Source organism: Zootoca vivipara, chromosome 2 (assembly GCF_965207765.1).
Source record: "Zootoca vivipara chromosome 2, rZooViv2.hap1.1, whole genome shotgun sequence".
Classification (NCBI taxonomy): Eukaryota; Metazoa; Chordata; class Lepidosauria; order Squamata; family Lacertidae; genus Zootoca; species Zootoca vivipara.
This window is the reverse complement of record NC_142584.1, coordinates 10,573,344-10,594,857: the sequence shown is the minus strand read 5'-3', so window position 1 is coordinate 10,594,857 and position 21,514 is coordinate 10,573,344. Positions and strand designations below refer to the sequence as shown.

The window sequence follows — 21,514 nt, the reverse complement described above, 5'->3', positions numbered from 1 at the left end:
GATATTGAGATAGCGACGCCATTTTGTCTTCAGTTTCCACTAATAAAAAACAATTTTTTAGCTTAGCTGGCCTGTACATCGGACTGTGTATCTGCTTAAATCCAACGATTCCAGTTTAACTAAGTTGTGCATATAAGAACTGCTCGTTACTTTCAAGTTACAGACTTGATTGCTTCTTATTGTGAGTTGGTTATTGTTTTCGGCTTGTTCCCTCTTCTTATGTCTGAAAGAAAGCGCTTTATGTCTAAAAACAATGTCAACAGCCAAATAAAGAATTTAAATTGGGAAAGAGAGCAAAATGTATCATTTAAACATTTCCCCTCCCCGCAAAATACGAAACTTTTGTAGTTTCTCTGAGCTCCTGATGAAATTTAGTTTTTGATTACTTTATTACATACAGATTATATACCGCTAGATTGTAGGAAAATACCTCGAAGCGGTTTACAAACGTATTAGATGGCTCTTCTATCCGCCATCCCCTCCAAGTTAATAGGAGGACGTGAGGCAACAGCACTAAATGTTGCCCATCAAATCCTGCCCGAGTTCTTGAAGCTGATTTATCCATGTCTACTCAGAAGTAAGACGCACTGAGTTCACTCGGACTCACTCCTAGGTAAGCGTGTCTATCATTGCAGACTCGGGTTTTCTTGTTAAAACTGGTTTCCACTTCATTCTGCAAATTACTTAAAGGGAAGTTAGCCCCCTAAACCCTTTCAAAATAAATGATCTTTTGAATGATGAACTGGGAGTTCAGACCCATTGACTGAAGGAATAAGCAACCCAATTCTATGTGTGCTTACTCGGAAGCAAATCCCTAGTGATTTCCATGTGGCTCACTCCGAACCATGCACAGGATCGCAGCCTTAGGCTTTGCATGCTGTGGTGGGTTTCGATTCACGTATCTCCCTTTAATGTTAACTTCGAGGAAACATTTAAAGGCACCCTTACTTCCACCTAAGTATGTTGAAGATCGGGGTGCGACTCCTACCAACTTCACACACTGGCCGGTTGGCAGATCCAGTCGCTCCTCTTCAGATCTTGTTGAGCACTTTGCTTTGGGTTAAGTTGAGAAGGACACAGGGCGGCATCCCTGGGTCCAGCCCCGTGCAATTGGAGGGGTGGCAACTCTCTCCATCCTGCTTCACTCAAACCCGAATCGCTATCAGTTCGATCCAGGCTAATTGGAAAGGGGCTTCATTGATCTTTCGGAGTTCATAATAACTCGAGATGTTACAGCCAAAAGAGGGCTCTTGGCATCTTCCAGACCATTCAATTGCATCTCCTAGATGGGAATAGGATCTTCTGTGGACCACTATATCGCTCTCTCCCCATATTTACTGAATTTAAACACCCACACCCAATAATTTTAAATGTACAGTACATCTGTGATCTGCATAGAAATGTGTTGTGTCTTGGACTAGCGTCGAGTTTTCTTAGCTTTGGGAGGCCCACTTCATAAAACTCGCTCGGCACCTCTGTATATCCATGTTTATTACCTATACAACAACTTAGGTGACCCCTTGAGAGTATCTCCCGAAGTGGAGTCTACAAAGGGCTTCAGCAACAGTGTCTTTTAAGGCGCTGCAGAATTGTGTTGCTTTGAATTGTACCAGAACTCACCTCACTTCCTGCCGCATCCTAAGTGTCGCAATCCGGAGAAGAGTTGTATGAAAGTGATCAATGGGTGAAACCAGAAACAACTTCATTCTGAGGGCGTTGAAGTGCGTCCCAGAATCACCAACACCAGGCACACTGGCTGCTGACTTCAAGGGAATATGGGCGTCTAAAGAGTCAATGTACACAAATGGAGAAACTTTATAAAAATATTAAAAGTGCTTGGAATAAAGCGTTTGCTCAGGCGAACACACGCACTCTCCTATAGGTATATATGTTTGTCTGTCTCTGTCTCCATCCATCTATCCACCCTTCTATCCTTCCACTAATAAAAGAGATACCTTAAGGATCAGGGTTCGAGGAAATCAAAAGATTTCTGCATCATGTTATGGTACCCGCTTAGGTCCGTTTCCGCCATTACTTTTCTCACGGCTGTATAAAGTTTACTTCCTCTTGTTCTCCTTCCTTCTCTAAACTTTAACAGGCACCTGTGATCGTAAAGAAGCACTCGTGTCTCTACAACCTTCACCATCTTTGGGGAGACAGAATTGGTGAGGAAGAAGAGGAAGGAGAAAAGATATTGTAAAAAAGTGAAGCCTAGTCTACGACAAACCTGCCAGTAACATTGACTGCCAGTGCTGTGGGCCTGGAACCTGTTTGTAATCTAATTAATGTACTTGCACCCCAGAATTCTCAACCTTTTGGGGGTGGGGAGTTAGGAGGCGGGGTTGTCAGTGGATTTCACAGACATGGAAGATGGTCTTGTTTTCCCTCTCCTTCCCATTTTCCCCACCGTTCACCTTGTGCTGAGTAAGTTTGTTGGTCGCTGGTGTTGGATGGGAACCCTATAACGTCACTGCTGGGCTAGCCTTGACCGTGACTATGCGGCCTATTTGACCTTGACATCACGAGGTTCGCGCATAATACTCAACAAGGCTAGAGCCTTGATCTTCCTGCAACAACTCAGGACTTGATCTTCTAGCAGCAACTCGGGGGCTGATCTTCTCCAAAGTGTCCCTTGCTTACAGATAAACAAGGTGTCATTTCAAGTCTAGACAGACGGCCTAATGACCAACAATAAAGGCATGAAAAGGAAGCTTCCCAGGTTTAGCCTTTTCTTTCCTTTGTATTAAGTGCTTTGAGTAGCTTCTTAACTATGGCCTTTTATAGTAAAAATGGCCTCTTTCCGCCATTTTCCCATTTCCTACTCATGTATCACTTGCACTTGAAGTTGTTGTTTTTTAAAGTTTTTAAAGTTGCTGTTTTGTACGGAGGGAGGGGAAGCTTGCTCTCACACCATGCTATAAGCTGAGGTAAGTTGCTAAGTCGCTGTGCTCTTCATCATATTCCTTCTTTCGTACCCTCAGTCCAGGAAATTACATTTAGAATTATTTTATTAATAAAAGAGGATGAGATAGGCACACCATACCAGTGAAGTAAAACGATGTGTTCCATAAATCCATAGATCTATGAGAGAGAGAGAGAGAGAATAAGAGAGAGGGAGAGAGAGAGTTGCCTTAGATTGCTTTATTTTGTCATCCTTTAACAAAAGTTTGAGAAAACGTTTGGAGATCCAAAGTTTTCTGCTTGGAAGTGAGCCCAGTTGAGAGCAGTGAGATTTATTTCAATGTATTTGGAATTAAATTGATTTCTCTGCTCCATAAAAGCACATTGCACAACAAGGCAGGACGATATACAGATATAGATCAACATCCCTCCAAACAAAGGAAACCCTTATAAGTATTTTTTCTTCGCCTTCCATGGGATATACTTTTGCTTCACTGACGATGCAGGCAGTTGTTTACATAAATCCAGCAGGAGAATGATAGCCTCTGCTGGCAGTGTTGGGGAAAATGTAGCTGCATCATAAGCATTTAACTCCTCAATGCACAGAGAGACTCTATAGACGGAACTTCTAATTTGATTTCAAAGTCCATGCAAAACGCTTTTAAATCTAATTTCATGTATGCTTTCCAAAGGATTTACTCTCTCTGCATTTCTTTTGCTGTAACTATTTCATTCTGTTATTCCCTTCCATCTTTTCTCCCCGTCTGCATTTCATCAGAACTATCCAATTTGATCTATTCAAGCTTTCACACTCAGATAGCTAAAATAGAATAATTTCCATAAACATTGGTGGTCCTTATCAACTTTTAGAGACCACTTGTAAAGTCCACTCTTAATTAATATATACTGTTAGTCTCAAAAAGGACATTTTCAAGGATGGAATGAAATGCATGCGATGTCAGTAGATGGTCTGAGTTGTTGTTTATTTTTTTATTTAAAAAATAATTTTAGTGATGAAGCCATTCAATTAAATTAGGACTGCAGGCGGAGTGTGGATTTTTCCTGGTAACATACAAAAGAGAAGTTAAGACTATGTCAATTGGGTGTTAAAAAGGAAGCGGGGGAAGTAGAAGGCGGTATACTTTTTATGTTAGTGAAAGGAATTTTCCACTAGAAGGTTAAGTTCAATTGTATTTTCTTGCAGCAACTGTCAGGTCTTCCCAAATCCATTTTCAATGTAATTTTAAACAACATTTTGGGGAATCAGGTATGGGATGGTACTATATGAACTTGCGGGGGTTTAATAGGGAGAAGCTTAGGCGGTGGTAAATTGCTGCTGGAAGCAGAAATCTAAAAATAAGGAAAGGGAGAAGTTGAGGGCATAGGGAGTATAATCGTGTGTGTGTGTGTGTGTGTGTGTGTGTGTGTGTGAGAGAGAGAGAGAGAGAGAGAGAGAGAGAGAGAGAGAGAGAGAGAGAGAGAGAGAGAGAGAGAGAGAGAAATATACACTTTATTGCAGATCTTAGAATGCTGAAGATAACATTGGAACAAAGCTTTGGAAAGAGTCGATGGGGAAGAGCGAGCTGTCCCCCCGCACCAGTGAGGGTCTTTTTTCTCTCTGTCTCCCTTTCTCACTCTCTGGCAAGAGCTGGTGTTCTTTCAAGACAGTCATTTGCATAAGATGTAGAGCCCATTTAATACACTAGACAGTGACCTTGAACTGGCTCGAGCTCTATCTCGGCTCGGATTCGACTTTCTGTAAGCACCCCATTTTCAAAGGATCGTTAAAGGAGCCTTCCGCCGGTTCTGCAGAAATACCCAAAATGCCTTTAGATCAAAGACAGGCGCTTCCAAAAACGATGGGGGGAAATTTCGAAACATTTCTCTCCTACCTAACGTTATGCCTTCATGGTAGATTTCAGGCCTGTTAGTATTAAAAAAAAAAATCTCGATAGCTACTGCTGTTGTTGAATGTCTGTATGTCGGGGGGGTTGGGGGGAGGTCCAGGGTATTTGATGTGATAGTATTTTTTTTAAAAAAAATGCGTCGTGCACATAGAAATGCATGAAGCTGGGTCCCTGAATCCCTCAAGAAAGAGTCTGATATGTATATTCCCTCCAAAAGAATATATTCCTCCCTTCCTCTTCTAAATTAGTAATATAAATTATTCATGAAGAAGCCTTAGTCGAGTCTTTAGAATGTTTTATTTTAAGGACCGCAGTAAAGTAATTACATTCTCTTGCTGCAAGTAAACGGGGTGGATTAAAAAAGAAAAGAAAAGACAACAATAACCGTCAGATTATTATTATCGTCATTATTTTCCCACCGAAATGGGCATCCTTACTGGCAATAAATAGATTATCACAGAAACCTGGAGACTTTAAACACCGTCACCGAGACTCTCTCCCCCTCCTCCCATTGCCTCTTTTGGACCTCCGACATCATTTATTCCAGTGTGAACCGCTGCAAAGGGTGCAATGAGGAGGGGCGGTGTTTTCAAATAAAATAATACTAATAAACCTTTATCATTGTTAAACCGGCCAGAAATATATCAACGTGTCACGCTGTGTACCTGTGAACCTGCTTTCCTGATGTTATGGGCTGCAGACTTGACACAGTCAACCGGCTTCTAGTCCACTGAATTCAACCAGAGTTGAAAAGGTCTAGCGGTGGACACGGTTGCAGCCCGCAAATGGAGCCAAACCGAGAGATACCACCAGGTTTTTATTCTTGGGTTTTAAGATGGTTCGAGACTTGCTGCCAACGAGAATAATCTGGGTTTCTCTCACTCTCTCTCTTTATTCTTGTTAGGGTGGGGCGTTATCTCATAATATATAAACCATACGGTGATATTGGATGGAAAACCTCGGTGCCTCTTCAACTATTGTTATCTCTTCCCCTCGCTGTTAGAGCGAGTGAAAGAAGGATTAAAATGTCTCCGCGAGGCAAAAGTTAATGTTCCGGTAGCGATAAGAGAACAAAGCCACGAAGACTGCTAGAGAATGTAAGGTAGAAGATTAAAACAAAGAACGATTATTATTTTTCCCCGCAAAAGAGGTCCAAATTTATACTCGATGCGCTTGCTGGCTGTAAAACGTCAAGAGATATGCACTATCTCCTTTTAAAATCAAAGAAGTGCAAAGAACGGCACCTGAATTTTTTAAAATAATAATAATAATAATGTACTAACCTTAAATAATGACGGGTTAACAGTGTTTAGCCGGATACAAAGCTCTCACATTAAGGTACGTATCTGCCAGAAAAGGATGCCCACTTACACATAGGTGTATGAGGAGCATGTTGGAAGGGAAATTTGGGGTATTAGGGAGCTGGCCCTTTAATAGAACTAGGAAAGAAAAGTGTTTATTTGATTAACACGTGATTTCCCCCCTTCCTACATCGCTGGCAGAGCTAAAGTACGGAGCGTGTCGGGAGAAGGGGGAGTAGCCATTAATGTAAAGGAAGTCCCGGGTAATGTATTCCGAGGGATTTCAATAACACCGGGTTTTTGCGCATCAATATAGGGGGTAGGTTGCTATTGTTTAAATAAAAATAAAGATAAAGGTATGTAGCCGTCCATTCCTCATGCTGATTTGCTTATATGGGGTAGGGTGTCGAGGGTTTGGTGCCTTCGACAAGACCTCCGACAAATCAGTTTTTACGTATACATGAGTATTTACGGTAATTTGTCGTCGAATTCTGTAGTCTTGGAAGTTGGTAGCAGAGAAAATTCCTCCGATCTTCTTTTTTGGGGGGGCGGCATGGGATGCAGGCCCCATAAATATATAACACACACACACCCCTTTCCCGTAAGATAACCCCTCTTCCCTTTGTTCTCCAAGAAGCTTAGTTCTGATCATTCCTAAATCGGGATTGCCTTTTAAGGTTCCTTTCTCAAAGCGAGATCTCTCCGACACAGTAGATCGGATTTCTGAAGAGTACGCCCCCAGCAGTCTCTCTTCTAGACATAACCAGTTCTTATTTTCGGGGTCCCCTCCCTCCCGCCTCTAGCTCAGAGCTTTAGAAAGGACCGATTCGTGCCACTTTGAGTGGGTACTAACTGAAGGTCCGCTAACGCGTCCTCCTCACGGTTATTTCAGGTGAGCGGAGCGGATAACACGACGCCCACCCCCCGCCAGTTCCCTTTGTTTTAATGTATCTAATTTTCATAAGGGTGATCATTCCTTTTTAAAGCCCTCAGAAATTGACCGTGGGGATGTTTGCACGCACACACACAGAGAGAGGGGGGGGACCCACAAATTCACCCTAATTAGGCTGTTGGGTTGCTTTTAAAAAATAAATAAATAAACAGAATTTGGGGAGGGGGGAGGTGGTGCAGAGGCAGAAGTAACCCGCACTCCGCCCTGTTAAAGGTGGAAATGTTGAAGAGATTTAAAAACTCTTTCGCCCTATCATCTGTAAATATGAGCCTGTTGCGGTTAGACTCATTCGTCTCCTTAAAGAGTCTGTAAACTTTATATGACACAATATCTAGTAGTAATTTATTGAGAGATATTGTAAATTTCAACTGTTTTAGTTAATAAAGGAACTAATTAATGAGAAAATTGCTTAATTTTGCCAGCTGTTGAAGGGACCCTAAACGCAGCTGGGGGAGAAGGGTGTCATTTATTTAAAGTAGGGAGGGGGGGAACAATATATATATATATATTACAGGGCTTTGGGTTTCTCAGGCCAGTGCTTAAAGCCCGTTGTTTTATTTTATAAAATGTTTTATGATTTTTTAAAAAAGCATATAAAAAACCGAAAGGCAGAACTTAGTGTTTTGTTTTGTCTCAAATTGCTAAAGGTGGGTGGCACCCTTTCTCCAACGCAAGTTGGCGCCCACGTGACCCCTGCGGACCAATAGGGTGGACCTTTAGGTTTAACTATGTTTAATGTCAGATAGCAATAAACTAGAAGCTCTTGGTCAGGCCCGCGGAAATGGGCGAACATAATCTCCTTAATCCTGGGTTTGTGGGACCGTTGGTGAACATCCATACGGGAGACACCTTCTATTTCCCCAATTTCCGAGCCTCCGGAGGACAGCTGCCCGGCTTGCCGTCTCTCTCCTACCCAAGAAGGGACAATGTCTGTTCTTTGCCCTGGGCATCCTCAGAACCCTGCAACGGATACCCCCAGCCCTATCTCAGCAGCCCCGTGTCCATTAACCCTTCCTTCAGCCGAGCCTGCGACCTAGCTAGAGTGGAAGAGAGCAAGTGCTACTATAGGGAGGCGTGCTCCGAGAACGCTCCCCTCAAAAGGGAAGAGAGGGTTAGGGACAATGCCTTGATGCCTCTCGAATCGGGGATCCCCAATGGAATGAGCGGCAGTTTCGGCAAATTTGACTATCCGGCTCCCGAGGCGGTGCCCCACGATCCCCCCTCTTGTCAGTCTTTGGAGTCAGACTCCAGCTCCTCCTTACTCAATGAAGGCAATAAGGGCGCCACCAGCGAGCCGTCCACAATGGTTTCCCCTATCAACCAAGGAAGCAATCTTTCCGCTGGGGGTAAGAACGTGCGACCAGGAAAAATATATATATATACGTATAAGAAAAGCGAATTTATGCAATGCCTCTTCTTTATTTTATTCTTATTTTGTGTTCTCTCTCTCTCTCTCTCTCTCTCTCTCTATTTCTCTCTCTTACGCGCGCGCGCGCTCTCTCTTGCTTGAAAAAGTCTGCTCGCGACTCTTGCTGTTATAAATTCCATGAAATTAGCAGCTGGGACTGAAGCATGTCTATTTGTGCCGAGGCCACTAGGGGTAGCACTCAAATGCCTCGTGCTTTATTAGGTGCTGCTTCTTTTAAAAGAAAAGCCTATAAACATGTAAATATCCCATAAAAGAGATCGCGATGGCCCAGATAGACAGATTTTCATGCCTCTCTTTCTTTCTCTCTCTCTCCCCACCCTCCTCCCGAATCTGAACAGGCACGCTACATGCAGGACAATTTGCCACTGGGTGCGTGAAGCTTTTGCAACAGAAATGAAATGTAGAGGGGTGTGTGATTGTATTTGGAAGATTTCGTAGAAGTCTGACTGCTGGGCTCCGAGGGCTAAACTTCCACGGGTTTTCTGTCCCCGGTGAGATTAGCCACCCTGGGTAAAAACCCATTCTAAGGAAGGTATCAAGCTCTGCATTTTAAAAAAAGAAATACCCTGGTTTTCAAAACCCAATTCTTGCCTTCCCGCCATCCCAGCCCATTCCCATACAAAAGCGGGAAGGTTCTATAAAGAAAAGTATATATCTCCACGCAATGCCAAAAGAATAATAATAATAAAACCAGCCCAAACAAACTCTCTCTCATAAAGCTTCCCGTTATGTGCCTGATCCTTTGGTGAGCAAACACTTCCAGGAACAAGAACCGGTTGGTCCTCGTCTCCTGTGAAGTGTCCCTGGCTGCTGGAGACGTTTCATTCCCTTTGCAGAATCTGGCTTTGGGGCTCTGAAGACAGAGACTTCCTCGTCCTTAAACTTCAGATCTGACATCTCCCAAACCGGATACCTAAGGCATGCCAGCCCATCTGGTGCCTTGAGGTCTTACACGGTAACCACAGAGACACTCTAGCATTCATTCTAGCTGATACTTTTGGGCTGTTCGGGATCTGTAAGAGCCAGCTTAGATTGCTTATTTTTCTGTAAGATAAATAAGCAAAAGTTGCCACCGGTTATAAAAGTCCAGCGGTCGGTGAGAGAGAGAGAGAGAGAGAGAGAGAGAGAGAGAGAGAGAGAGAGAGAGAGAGAGAGAGAGAGAGAGAGAGAGAGAGAGAGAACCCTAACTAGCTTTTATCTCCGGTCTTTCCCTAAATCCTAATAGTTCCGAAAACCTGCAATGTATGACTTATGTGGTATGCGTGGTGACACAGGAGCCCAGGAGCCTGGAATCTAAAACGCAGATGTAAAGGTCTTCTTCCCACCCATCCTCCTTTCTCTCGAAGTTAAAGCATCTTTCCTGGATTGGGCATTAGAAACCTGTGTCTCCTATTATTAAAGAACAAGCCATTATATGTGGGTCAAAAAGGGAGGGGGGAAAGCATTCCCTTTTTTAAAGTGTTACCCGCTCCCCTATTTCTTTTCGTTTCTTTCTTTCTCTTTCTCTCTTCCCCTCCATGTGTTTAAATCTCCTTTCCATCACGCTGTTCTTAGGTGCTCCCTGGTACCCGATGCACACAAGGTCCCGGAAAAAGCGAAAACCCTATTCTAAACTACAGCTAGCGGAGCTGGAAGGGGAGTTTATGGTCAATGAATTCATTACTCGCCAAAGAAGGAGGGAGCTTTCAGATCGGTTAAACCTGAGTGACCAGCAGGTGAAGATCTGGTTCCAGAACCGGCGTATGAAAAAGAAAAGACTCCTCCTGAGAGAGCAAGCCCTTTCCTTCTTTTAAAGTTCAGACAAGTCCGCTATCGGGTAAAAAAAACAGAGACTCTCCGGCCTCCTTCATCACAACTGGTGGTACCGGGACTCTTACCTGATCTGGTTTGAATAGCCAGTTTAGATTGTTATTATTTTTTCCTTTAAGACAAAACAAACCAACAAAAGTCAGTATCCTTAAAAAAGAAAAAGAAAGCCATCAAACAACTGGCGTGTCTACGTTATAAGTGTGTGATTGAGAAAGTATGAGGGGATGGAATGCTTCTCTTCCACTTCTGGACCTGTTGGGGAAGAACCAAATGTGAATGCGCAGAAAGGAACCCCCCATTCATCAATCAGCGTGGCTTTTCTAATGTATGGTTCACAAAGATTTGTCAGTCAGTGTTGTTGAGTATGTTCTGAATGTGAGTCTTGAGCCCGACACTCTCGCTCTTATTATCCGTGTGCGAGCATTCACAGGTAGGGTTTCCCCCTCTAAGCAACAGGGTTCCCTGTTTTGTGTGGGGCAGAGTGAGGGAGGGTCTCGATTGCCTTGGCTTTGGCTTTGTTCGGTCGGTAACCCGGTCCTCAGCAAGAGAGCATTCCAGGGAGCAAAGATACTGTCCTATATATATCTCGGTTTAGTGTGTTGGGATTTTTCATTCTCTGGAGTAAAAGCTTAAGTGGATGTGGCATTCACCTTAAATCAACCGTAACCATTCTGATGGAGAATGGCGAGCCAGTGTTTTATGTTTGCCAGGGTTTATTTTCAGGGCACATTGGGCGGAAAAAAGTTTAGTACCTAGATAGAGGCTTGTAGCGTATCTATCTCGATAATAATAGGGGTGTCCAATATTTGGAACTTCGAGGTTCAGCTGGCTGCCCCCGTGCTTGGGGGGGGGGAAATATATGGGTGCTTTACTCGGATGCTCTTCTGGGGGAAAGTCGAGCTGAGGATGGAATTTTGTAGACATCTACTCCCAAGGCTTTTCCAATGGCAGGCTGTGCCCACACACACGCTTCTGAGGATGCCCACTGTACCTAGACCTAGTGTACCTAGTGGGAATACTTTCAAGTAAACAACGCCTATGATTGGGCTGCAAAACACCAAAAAAGGGGGGGACCCACCTCGAGTTAATGCAATACCCCATAAAGTGAGAAATGATTTTTCATGTTAGGGTATTATAAAAATGCAACCTTTTCAGAGGCTACAGCTGCAATCCTATACTCCTTGGCATGCTGGAGTTTAGCAGAGGGGCTTACTTCAGAGTAGACCTGTGTAGAATTGCGCGTCCCTCTCGCGTCCCTAGTCCAGTCAAGCCGCCTGCATGAGTCTCCCCTGTCCACCACCCCATAAGCGGAACAGAACGCTTAACAATAATTTCAAATTGTGTTTTGATAATAGCTCCACTGAAGGAGACTTTGTCCCGCTTATTATGCTACTGTGTTTATTGATGATCAAGATGGTGGCGAGGGGCGGTGGGGGGGGGATGCCCCCTTTTATACATTAACTATAGTGGCAGCCCCTTGGAGCTAATTAAGCTATTAATAGCTTCCCTCCTTCTAAGATAGAGAGATCTCTCCTGGCATTAAAAACGTTTTCTTTAATGGTGGCTATTTTCGAAATGAATGAGATGTTTCTCCTCTACCTCCACCAACCCCTCCCCTCTTTTAATCTTCCTCATATTTAGTTAATTTTTATTTTTAATCACGGCAGTTCTCCCTTAAGAATCAATAATTCTCTCTCTCTCTCTCACACACACACTCACTCACTCACACACACACACTTATTTTCATTCCTGATTTTTCATAGGCAGCAGTTGATGACTCTGAACATTTATGGGGTGTGTCGCCTTATTCCCCCCCCACTACAGCCACAAAAACACACGCATTCTGCTTTGGGGGATATACGGTAATTTCTGCCCAACGCATCTATTCATCCGTCTAACTCCCACCCCCACCGCCGGTTCCCCTTTGTACTTTCCGCGGTACAGAACAGCCCCAGAGCAGGCAAGGGGAAACGCAGAGCGGGTTGCCTTGTCGGTCAGCTCCTGCCTCAGACAACCATTAGATTTCCTAATAGCTCTGCCAGGCTTGGGCATTGCTTAAACTCCCATTCCTTAAATTCCCACTCAATGCGGGGAGGAAGGCGCGCGGGGAGGCGGGAGACAAGGCTTGCTGCAACCGTCAAAGTAAGCCGACAGGAATCTCTCTCCCTCTCAGCCCGTTAAATGATTGACTTGGGAGTAAGTTCCCTTGATATTCCTGGTACTTATTCCATCGGGGTCCAGGAACCTATTCTCGTTCTGTTCTGCTGGTTTCCTAATTGCATACTTTTTTAAAAAAAATGTCGCGGGGGTGAGGTGGGGGGTGAGAGAGAGCGGCCGCGAACTGGACGAAGAGACAAATGAGCCACAACAGCAAAGTAGGGTGAGGGGGGGGGGTCAAGACGGTCTAAGCGGCGAGTTTTGCTACGACAGGCTTTGCTTCATTCGTTTTTATATCGGAGGGGATTAATTTTATGACAAAGGCAACGTTTTCCTGGGCCAGACTCAATTGTCACCACGTGGCTTCCCCGTCCCGGCGTTCATGGTCATGGCCGGTGGCAGGAATGCTTTGCCTTTACGAGCTGCAAAGGATGCCGTCTAGTCCTTAAAATGCCTCTGTGTGTCCCCCGCCCCGCTCATTCTCCGCCCTTGGCAGCCTTTTCTTTAGCTCTGCTTCCTATGGCTGTGCCATCGTTTCTTGTCTTTATTCCGCTTTCCCCCTGCCCCCCCCAATATCCAGAGTTTTGAGAGGTCCCCCATCCCAGTATCACCCTTTTGGTATACCACCCCTCCCCTTTACAAACTCTAACCTTTGTAAAATAAGAGGCAGCCTCTGCCTGTGAGTGGCTTTTAAACTAATAGGTACCCAGTCACAATTATGTGCAATAGATTTGGGGGGGGGGGTCGTGTGAGAGAGACATCCATATATATTTTTTTCTTAAGCCGATAGCGCTGTCATCATCCTTTTTGTCCCAGTTTTCCCAATAATAATAAGAAAGCAGCAGCATTTTACGTCAAAATAACGACTTTCACCCAACTGAAATGTAATGAGGTGTATTGCATAAATATAGAAGGAAAGCCTTGTATCTGTGCGGTAAAGGAGGAACATGTTCGAGGCATCAGACTTATCAGTATTGTACTTGGTTTGCTACCATCGCTTCCTCTTGAAGAGCTGTGACGTGTTACACGCTGGCTGTGTTGGCAAAAGATTGTGTTTTGGAAGGGGTTGGTGACTGGCTTAGCAGGGTTTTGAGCGTTTACGGGGCAATGTTATAACGCAGCTTTCGCTTTAAATTGTGGCAGGCGACAGACAGAGAGAAAGAGACGGAGAGACTGTCTTGTTGTTAATATTTTACGTGCTGAGAGCGATTTCTATCTACAGCGAAGAAGTTTTAGGCTCGGAAATACAATACACAACCCACCAGCAAGAATCTTGAGTCCTGCGAATAGTCTCCTTGGTGTGTAACTGCACATAACAGGCGATTGTCAGTTGCCACTTCAAGGGGTTTTTTTAAAGGAAGGGGGGTGATAATTTAAAATTCGAAAATGAAGAAGTTGAAATATATGCAATATTCTCGTTCAGATTGCATTGAAGTACAGTATTATTATTCCGTGTGAATTCTGTTCGTCTTGTGTTAGTTCCCGGTGTCTGTGGCTCGGTCCTTCGCTTGTTATTCTCTAGTCTAGTTTCCTGCTGTTGTTAAATATGCATCGTTGGCAATATAGTCCATATGTAATGTTTCTTACCTCAAGCTATTATATGTAGGGCCTATGCAAATGTCTGTCCATAGCACGTTTCCCCGGCTTTATATAGTCATGTAAAAAGTTGTTTCACAATAATAATAATGATGATGATGATGATAATGATAATAATAATAATTTCAATGTATTATTATGTGATTTCTGATAATAAATAAAATGTTTCAAACCTCTGGTTGGTGATTTACTATTGACTGTTGGAGGAGCGAGCAACCTTAGTAAAAGAGTAACGCGCGCACAAAAATAAGCCAATGAAACATTTGGAGGTACCGGTATATAGATCATGTTTCCCTTAAAAAAATAATTAAGTGGATATATAAAATAGGTTGTAAAGTAAGGGATGCCTCGGAGCACAATGATACCTATAATTTAAAAAATAATAATAATCCAAGAAGATAGAGTAAATGAATCTGGGATGTTAACGTTTAATGCGAATATAAGGGGTTTTTTTGGAGGAGGGGGTCTCTTGATGGCATCGCTTATAAACAGAATCATTATTGATATTTTGTTGTCTGGGAAAGAGAAGTGTCTATTTCTTTTTGTCCCTTTTCAGGAGCAGCTGAGGCCAAGACAAAGTTCCCCTGGATTAAAGGAGAAATATATTTATTTATTTTAAATGACATAGATGTTTTTTTAATTAAGATACACTTTAATTTAAATCTGCAACTCTTGTAATTTGAACAAAAACCAAACAAATATCCCACCTCCAAAACAAAACACAAAAAACCCACGAGCCTTGCACTCCATCCTCTTCAATAAGCCCATATTTAATTCCTCCCGTTGGCTTGGTGTTTTATTCTCTCTTCTGAATATCCAGCCAGGTGCCTTTATAGCAGCGATTCCACAGAGTCAATTTAAATTTCATGAATTGTGTAGATTGTATGAGTGGTAGGGGATGGGGGTGTATGTATGTATGGGGGGGGGGAAGAGAGAGAGACACGGAATCTTCCTCTGGAAAGGAAGATTTACATGTAATGACTTTATCTACCTTTCAGGTCTTCGGTTCAACCATAAAGTTTAGTGGCGGCTGGAGCAATGCATTAATACACACACCGGCAGGCGCACGCACGCCAAAAAGCTTTTAAAAGATCAATAAGTGGATTGTGAAGGGGAGGAGGGAAAGACCATCTCCAAAAAGCGGATCAAGAACTGCTCATCCCCCTGTAGAATCCTTCGCGCCTTCGACTCTTAGTAAGTGGGAATAGGATAGGTGTGAGCGTATGCTAGTCCTTTCTCTCCGCTTTCTTCAGTCCTGTTATTAGAAGAAGACACTTCATTGCAAAGAGGTCCTGTGTTCTTATGGTTTAGCTGCAATAAGGAAAGAAAGCGATTGCGCGAAGGCAATTGTTAGAGATTGGTGATGTAGTTTGCTAACTCCTCTCTCCTCCCCCCAACCCGCGACGCCCCCTTCTGAACATACATAATATTGACGCGCCAGAGAGGCTGCTTGGCTTGTGGTGTGCAGGAGCTGCAATTGACCAAACTACACTCACATACGTATCGGTAGCAGAGACAGATAATGGGGGATGCATTTATTTGTATATTGTGTGTGCATAATATTATTTAAAAGGTGAACGTACCAGGTTTGGTCAGCCTCCTCTTATTTGTCGGCAACAGCATCCGATTGAATTCAGCTCTGACCCCATCGCACGCATTTAAAATACTGGGTGGAGCCCCGGGTGTGTGTGTGTTTGCGCGCGAGCGCGCGCGAAATTAATAGGAAATCCTTCATAAAGTCCAGGAAGAAATTATAATAGCGGGCTATGAGCTAAAATTTAATGACACGAATGATATAAAACGTTGCTTCTTTGTTCATAGGGTATAGTGCCTTTGTAGGTCAACATCCTACATTTGGAACTCGATACAGTTCAGTACATGGGGTGGATATGAGCCCAGAACCTTTTAGGATATAATATCCATTTCAAGGGAAACTATTTCTATGATACATCAAGAGTAATTGAGATCTATGGGAAGTTGCAAGACAATGGGGCCCTGATCCTTTTAACATTCACTGACTCCTCTAATATTCACACTGTTCCCCTATTCCCCTTAAGAATCCGGCACAAATCCATTTAAATGCTAATAATGGCGGCTATGGATGTCTCGAGGTATAGATAGGTAACTTGATTCCCCTAGCACAGAAAACTCTACGGTATGTGCGTTCTTTTCCTTGCAATAGTTCGAGCCTAAGGTACTTACCTGGAAGCAAGTTTCGCTGAGGGCTAGTCCCTGGTACAAATCTCGCTGCGGCCCTTAAGAGCTCAATTCTCTACGTGCCCACTCAGAAGTAAGCCCCATTAAGTTCAATGGAATTACGGTAACTCGTAGGTAAATTTGTCTATCATTACAGCCTAGCAGGCGCTAAGCAAGCTACTAACATGGCAACCTCACCCTGCTCCCTTTCAATAACACTGACCTACCGTACAAGGTTGTTATAGGGATTGAAGAACAATCAAAAGAGCTAGCAGCAGCAGTAGTAGTAATACCGTCTCTATGCACCCTTTACTAGGGAGTAAGCTGCATTCAACTAAGTGGGGCATACTTCTGTGTAAGGACGCAAAGGACCTTGGTGAAGCTCCTTAGGACTTTCTTTCAAGTGCATCTGTTTAGGGGTGCCCATCTCACTGAATCACTCCCCACCGTGCTTTCAAGAGCTGTCATTCACCACCATTAAAATCAATTGGAGACTTGCCCTTGGCTTCAAAAGGATATAGATTTCACTCACAGGGTTTCTCTTTTCTTTTTTTCACTCTCATTTCTTCGAAAGAAGTACCCACACAAATATCATCTCTGCCTCTTTTACTGGAGGTGTGCACGGAACGTTGGTTGTCATAAGAGGACTGTTAAGGGCTCCACAGAAGTGAGTAGGGTTCTGGATCATCTCCAACAAGCCTGGATTGTATATAGAGGCATAAATTGTGTAGAAAATTGTGGATCGGTTCACCTTGAAGAGGGAATGCTTGGTTCCAAAGACGCTTAAACACTCACCCAAATAGATAAAACTTATTTATTACCAGTGAGTGGCTAGGACAAATTGTTGCTCGCAGTAAAAGTGCGTATTGTTCCTCAGCTTGCTTGCTGCTTCTGCTGCTGCTTTTTTTATATAGGGGTGTATTTCATAGCTATGGCTCTAAAATGAATTCATTAAGAAGCGGAAAGTATATCCCCATCTCCTGAATTGCAAGGAACAATTCTGCCTTCAAGAGAATTGGGGGGGGGGAACCCAACAACAGACACACACCCAGTTAAGTTGTATTTTCAGCAGTGTAAATTATTCCAAAATTATGGGAAATATGCAAAAGCGCATTGGCTTGAACCAAAAACAAGTAATACTTTATCCTTATCATTATTATTATTATCTTACTATAGGTGTTCTCTATACCGAAAGGGTTGTGAGCAAATGTTTTGTGTGTTATTGGGGGAAATAGAGAATTTACCCTCTAGGGTTGAACATATGCACATAACTGTCATTGTTCGGTACAGAAAGATGGTGCAAAGAGTAATTATATATTATAGATCTGAAGCGATCTACACCCCAGTGATGTGTATTGCGTTCTCGCCAATATCAAGTAAGCTCCACCACAACTACCATCCAATATTCAGGATTAGTTTAACAGGATGTCCTTTTCCTTCTTATTACACCACCAAAAGCATATCACATTATGTATAGTTATTCCAATGGAACTTGCTCCCAAGTAGGAAGGCAGCTTTTATGATCCGGGTAACAATGCTAACAAGTATTTGACACATTTCCTTCAAGTTACCAAGTAGGGAAATGTTAGCATGGATTTAAAAAATAAATAAATGTGCAAGCCAGTGATTAAAGAAATATTTTATTTTAAATTATTAAAACGCCATTGTCTCGTGCTAATGTGCTAATGTGGAATACTGATTGGCCTGCCTCCGGTTTCTGTCTGTCCATCTTATCCATCTGTCTGTGTCTCTCTCTAATCCCTATATCTATCTTATATTTCGGTAAACTTAGCCTCTACAGGGACTGCCACATATCTTCTTCCTGAGAATTCATAATCGGAGCTATTTTGAAGCATATATAAGACAATTGCAATACTGTTTCTCGCAGTTTCCCAGACGCATGGGATGTCTTCCCTCTTGACAAATGGTCCCTTGCTTGGGGGTCAGCAAGCCTTGGTCTTGGGCTTCACGGAGGATCTGTGGCAAAGCTATCTGTCTGTATCTTCCCTTGCCTTGGCTTTCATCCCGTCAACGGCTGCAGCCAAAAATGTTTAGCAAACATTCCCATGCTCTTCTGGTATTTTGGAAAGACCCCGCAGACTGAAGAGAAAGCAAAAAGATAACATAACAAATCTCGCCGTGAAGGGCATTAAAAAAAATGAAATCCAATTATTTAGGGTCATTCGCTCAAGTGTATGACACTAGGCGCCATTTGCCACGTACAAACTGTGTCTATTTTCGAAAAAGGATAGGCTTTGTTATGAATGCATCTTCTTTTGGGACACCAAATAGCAAAGGGCGATCAGAAGCCTGGGGCCAGGCATCGATAACGAAACGTGTTTCGGGGAAAATAATATCGCCATCATTATTAATCTCTCCAACCATTTTAAAAGGGAAGCTTAAAAATGAATATTTACATAATATTATGTAAATATTAATATAACACCCTATATTAATAGCACCCTAGGTACACTATCATATAGGTGCAATGTGGGAGTAGCAGAGTTCTAAATCAACCCCACAGTTAGTTATACAAACGGGCACGATCTACTCAAAATTAAATGCTCTTTGAGTTAATCAGGTGTTTAACTCTGATTATCCTACTGTAATCAACAGGACTTTAAAGTGGTTACCTTTTCTTGGATTCTTTATCATGATAATTATAGATCCTATCCAGTCAGAGTTAAGCACACTTTGAGCCCCATTGTTTTCCATTTGAGAGGGCTAAAACATCAAAAGAGCTGAAAACCACATCAGAGAGGACTCTACTTAGATGTTGTTTAATGAAAGCAACATCTACTTTCCCCTCATTTCTAATTTTATTTCTATACTAGTCCTCAGCCCACACCAGAAGAGATATCCCTGGAGGGGGTAAATAAATACCTTAACAGCACTGATGTGGGCAAATGCAAACACAGAGGATCAAATCCTTGCCATTGGTATTAAGGAAGTGTATCAGCCCAGGAGGTGTAACCATCAACTAGCTCCCCTGGCAAGTGGTCTGCCCTGCCCACTTGTTTGGAAATGAGATTGCAATTGAAGCTATGTGCCAGGGGTCAGCAACCTTTTTCAGCCGTAGGCCGGTCCACTGTGCCTCAGACCATGTGGTGGACTATATTCTGGAGAGAGAGAGAAAAGAACGAATTCCTATGCCCCACAAATAACCCAGAGATGCATTTTAAATAAAAGCACACATTCTACTCATGTAAAAACACCAGGTAGGCTCCACAAATAACCTAGAGATGCATTTTAAATAAAAGGACACATTCTACTCATGTAAAAACACGCTGATTCCCGGACCATCCACGGGCCAGATTGCGAAGGCGATTGGGCTGCATCCAGCCCCTGGGGCTTAGGTTGCATACAACTGGATTAGGCAGACAGAGGTCCCTAGAATTCCCTAGAAGCCATGGCCCCAAAACAGTCCTTTCTGAATACACCTGGAGCACTGTAGACATTGTGCAGGGTTAGCCCTATGCTTGGGCCTTCTTTTGTCATCCCAGTGTGCGATTCTGGTCCTCATTCTCTTCTTCCTCACCCTGAGACTGCAGTCCTATATACACCATGAATAGTCAACTGTGGTGTCCCGCAGATGTTGGACTCCAACTCCCATCATCCCTGACAATTGGACATGCTGCCTTGGGCTGATAGGCTTTGGCAGTCCACCATACCTGGTGGGCACCACGTTGCCTAACCTCAATGAGGCTCACTTCTGAGTAGGTGTGTATTGGAATGCGCTGTGAGCGAGTCCAATATTTTATTCTCAAAGTGGAAATCTGCTCAACAAAACCTCGGCTGATACATTATCATCTTACACTGTCCCTAGCGACATTGCACTCTTTTAAGTAACATGTGCCATTATCATCAATATGCCAGCGCACCTTTTACTGAGTATTTTCTCCCCCTTTTATATGGGTGGGTTCATAAATACACAATCAAGACAGAGTGGGAATAATTAGCAATGTTTACCAACATATGCCACCCACGCCACCTTTGAATCCATCTTACACTCCGGGATTGGGAAATGAAATAGAATACGAGTAATTAGTTTTAAAGCAAATCATTTCAAATGGAAACTTATAGGTAAAGCCTAATGAACTGCAGAGGGGGTAAAAAAACTAAACCCTGATTTTTATATGACTTGGTTGGTAGCAAGGAGACACAGCAATATTTTACTGTTGAGAGAATAAATTAATTAATATGTCTGTAGCAACCAACTGCAGTGGCTTCATGGTTGACTGCATTTAAACGAGATATATGTATCAAGCCTCGCTGGTGTTGTTAACAAGAGTGATAATAAAGATGAAAAGGATAGGAAAGATACAAAGATGGATACATTTGTATTCCTTGCAGGAGCCATAAGAGTTTTCTTAGAATTTCTTACAGCCAGGTTTTGTTTCTGTGATATTATGTTAACCAGCAGAGTTGATTAATCAATTAAAGAAAACCACTCACATACCAACAAACAAACAACAACATGAGGTTATGTCTACGTGTATCTATTATGACTCCCAATAACCTCAATTTGAAAGGAAATGTGCACACAGTCTAGCTCGAGTTAAGGGCTATGGAGTTCTATAGATTTCAGAGAGATGCGCTCCCTCATCCTACCCCTATTTACTTATTCCCACGTAAATGTGTCCGCCTATAACTGCAACCTCAAAGCAGGTGTTTAAATCTCTCCCACTTGAAAGCGATAAATTTTGCAGCCGGATCCTATCCAGTTTTACTCAGAAGCAAGTTGATGCTTAACTTGGACTGAATCGTTTTCCTATATTTGGAAACGCTAGGCCTTTCCCATAATTAGGAGTGAAGGTGGCTTAAAAATCTCTCCTTTTATGGCATGCCCCAAAAGTTAGAAATCTCATTTGCCTTTCTAGAACCCAAATGAAACCACATTTGCATTTAAGAATCTTTGTTTATGGTTGGCTGGGTCTGAAACAGACAGGCTAAAAATACTTTCCCCCTTTAATAAAGCAATGTGATGAAGGCCTTGTGGTAGTTGATTGTTGTTATGCAAGCATCCTGGGCTATATCTGAAGATCTTTTAAGAATCACAGCCAACCTTAATCTTCCCAAGGGGGGAGGGAACCATCTTTGTAGTTGTATCCAAGACTCCCCTGTACCTTCTCCAAAACCAGTGTTCACTGGAGACGAGATGATAATTAAAGGGCATGTGAAAATTCATCTCATTGTGATGAAAAACTATTAATATATTATGAGGCTGTGTGAAAGAAAGAATCATTAATATCTTTTGTATTATTAT

General features: G+C 42.8%; 1 protein-coding gene and 1 long non-coding RNA gene across 2 annotated transcripts; one reads left to right on the top strand and one right to left on the bottom strand.

Moving 5' to 3' along the window:
• Positions 1-7,805: 7,805 nt before the first annotated feature.
• On the top strand, positions 7,806-14,229 carry HOXC12 (homeobox C12). Its single transcript, XM_035100261.3, has 2 exons — positions 7,806-8,407; positions 10,045-14,229. The coding sequence occupies exons 1-2, from the start codon at positions 7,843-7,845 to the stop codon at positions 10,281-10,283; spliced, it is 804 nt and encodes a 267-aa protein (XP_034956152.1). The 5' UTR covers positions 7,806-7,842; the 3' UTR covers positions 10,284-14,229.
• Positions 14,230-17,872: 3,643 nt separating this feature from the next.
• LOC148686723 (uncharacterized) lies at positions 17,873-21,449 on the bottom strand. Its single transcript, XR_015947943.1, has 2 exons — positions 19,132-21,449; positions 17,873-18,348 (listed from the first exon to the last, which is right to left on the bottom strand). It is a non-coding gene; the product is annotated as an uncharacterized LOC148686723 (long non-coding RNA).
• Between the last annotated feature and the right edge of the window lie 65 nt (positions 21,450-21,514).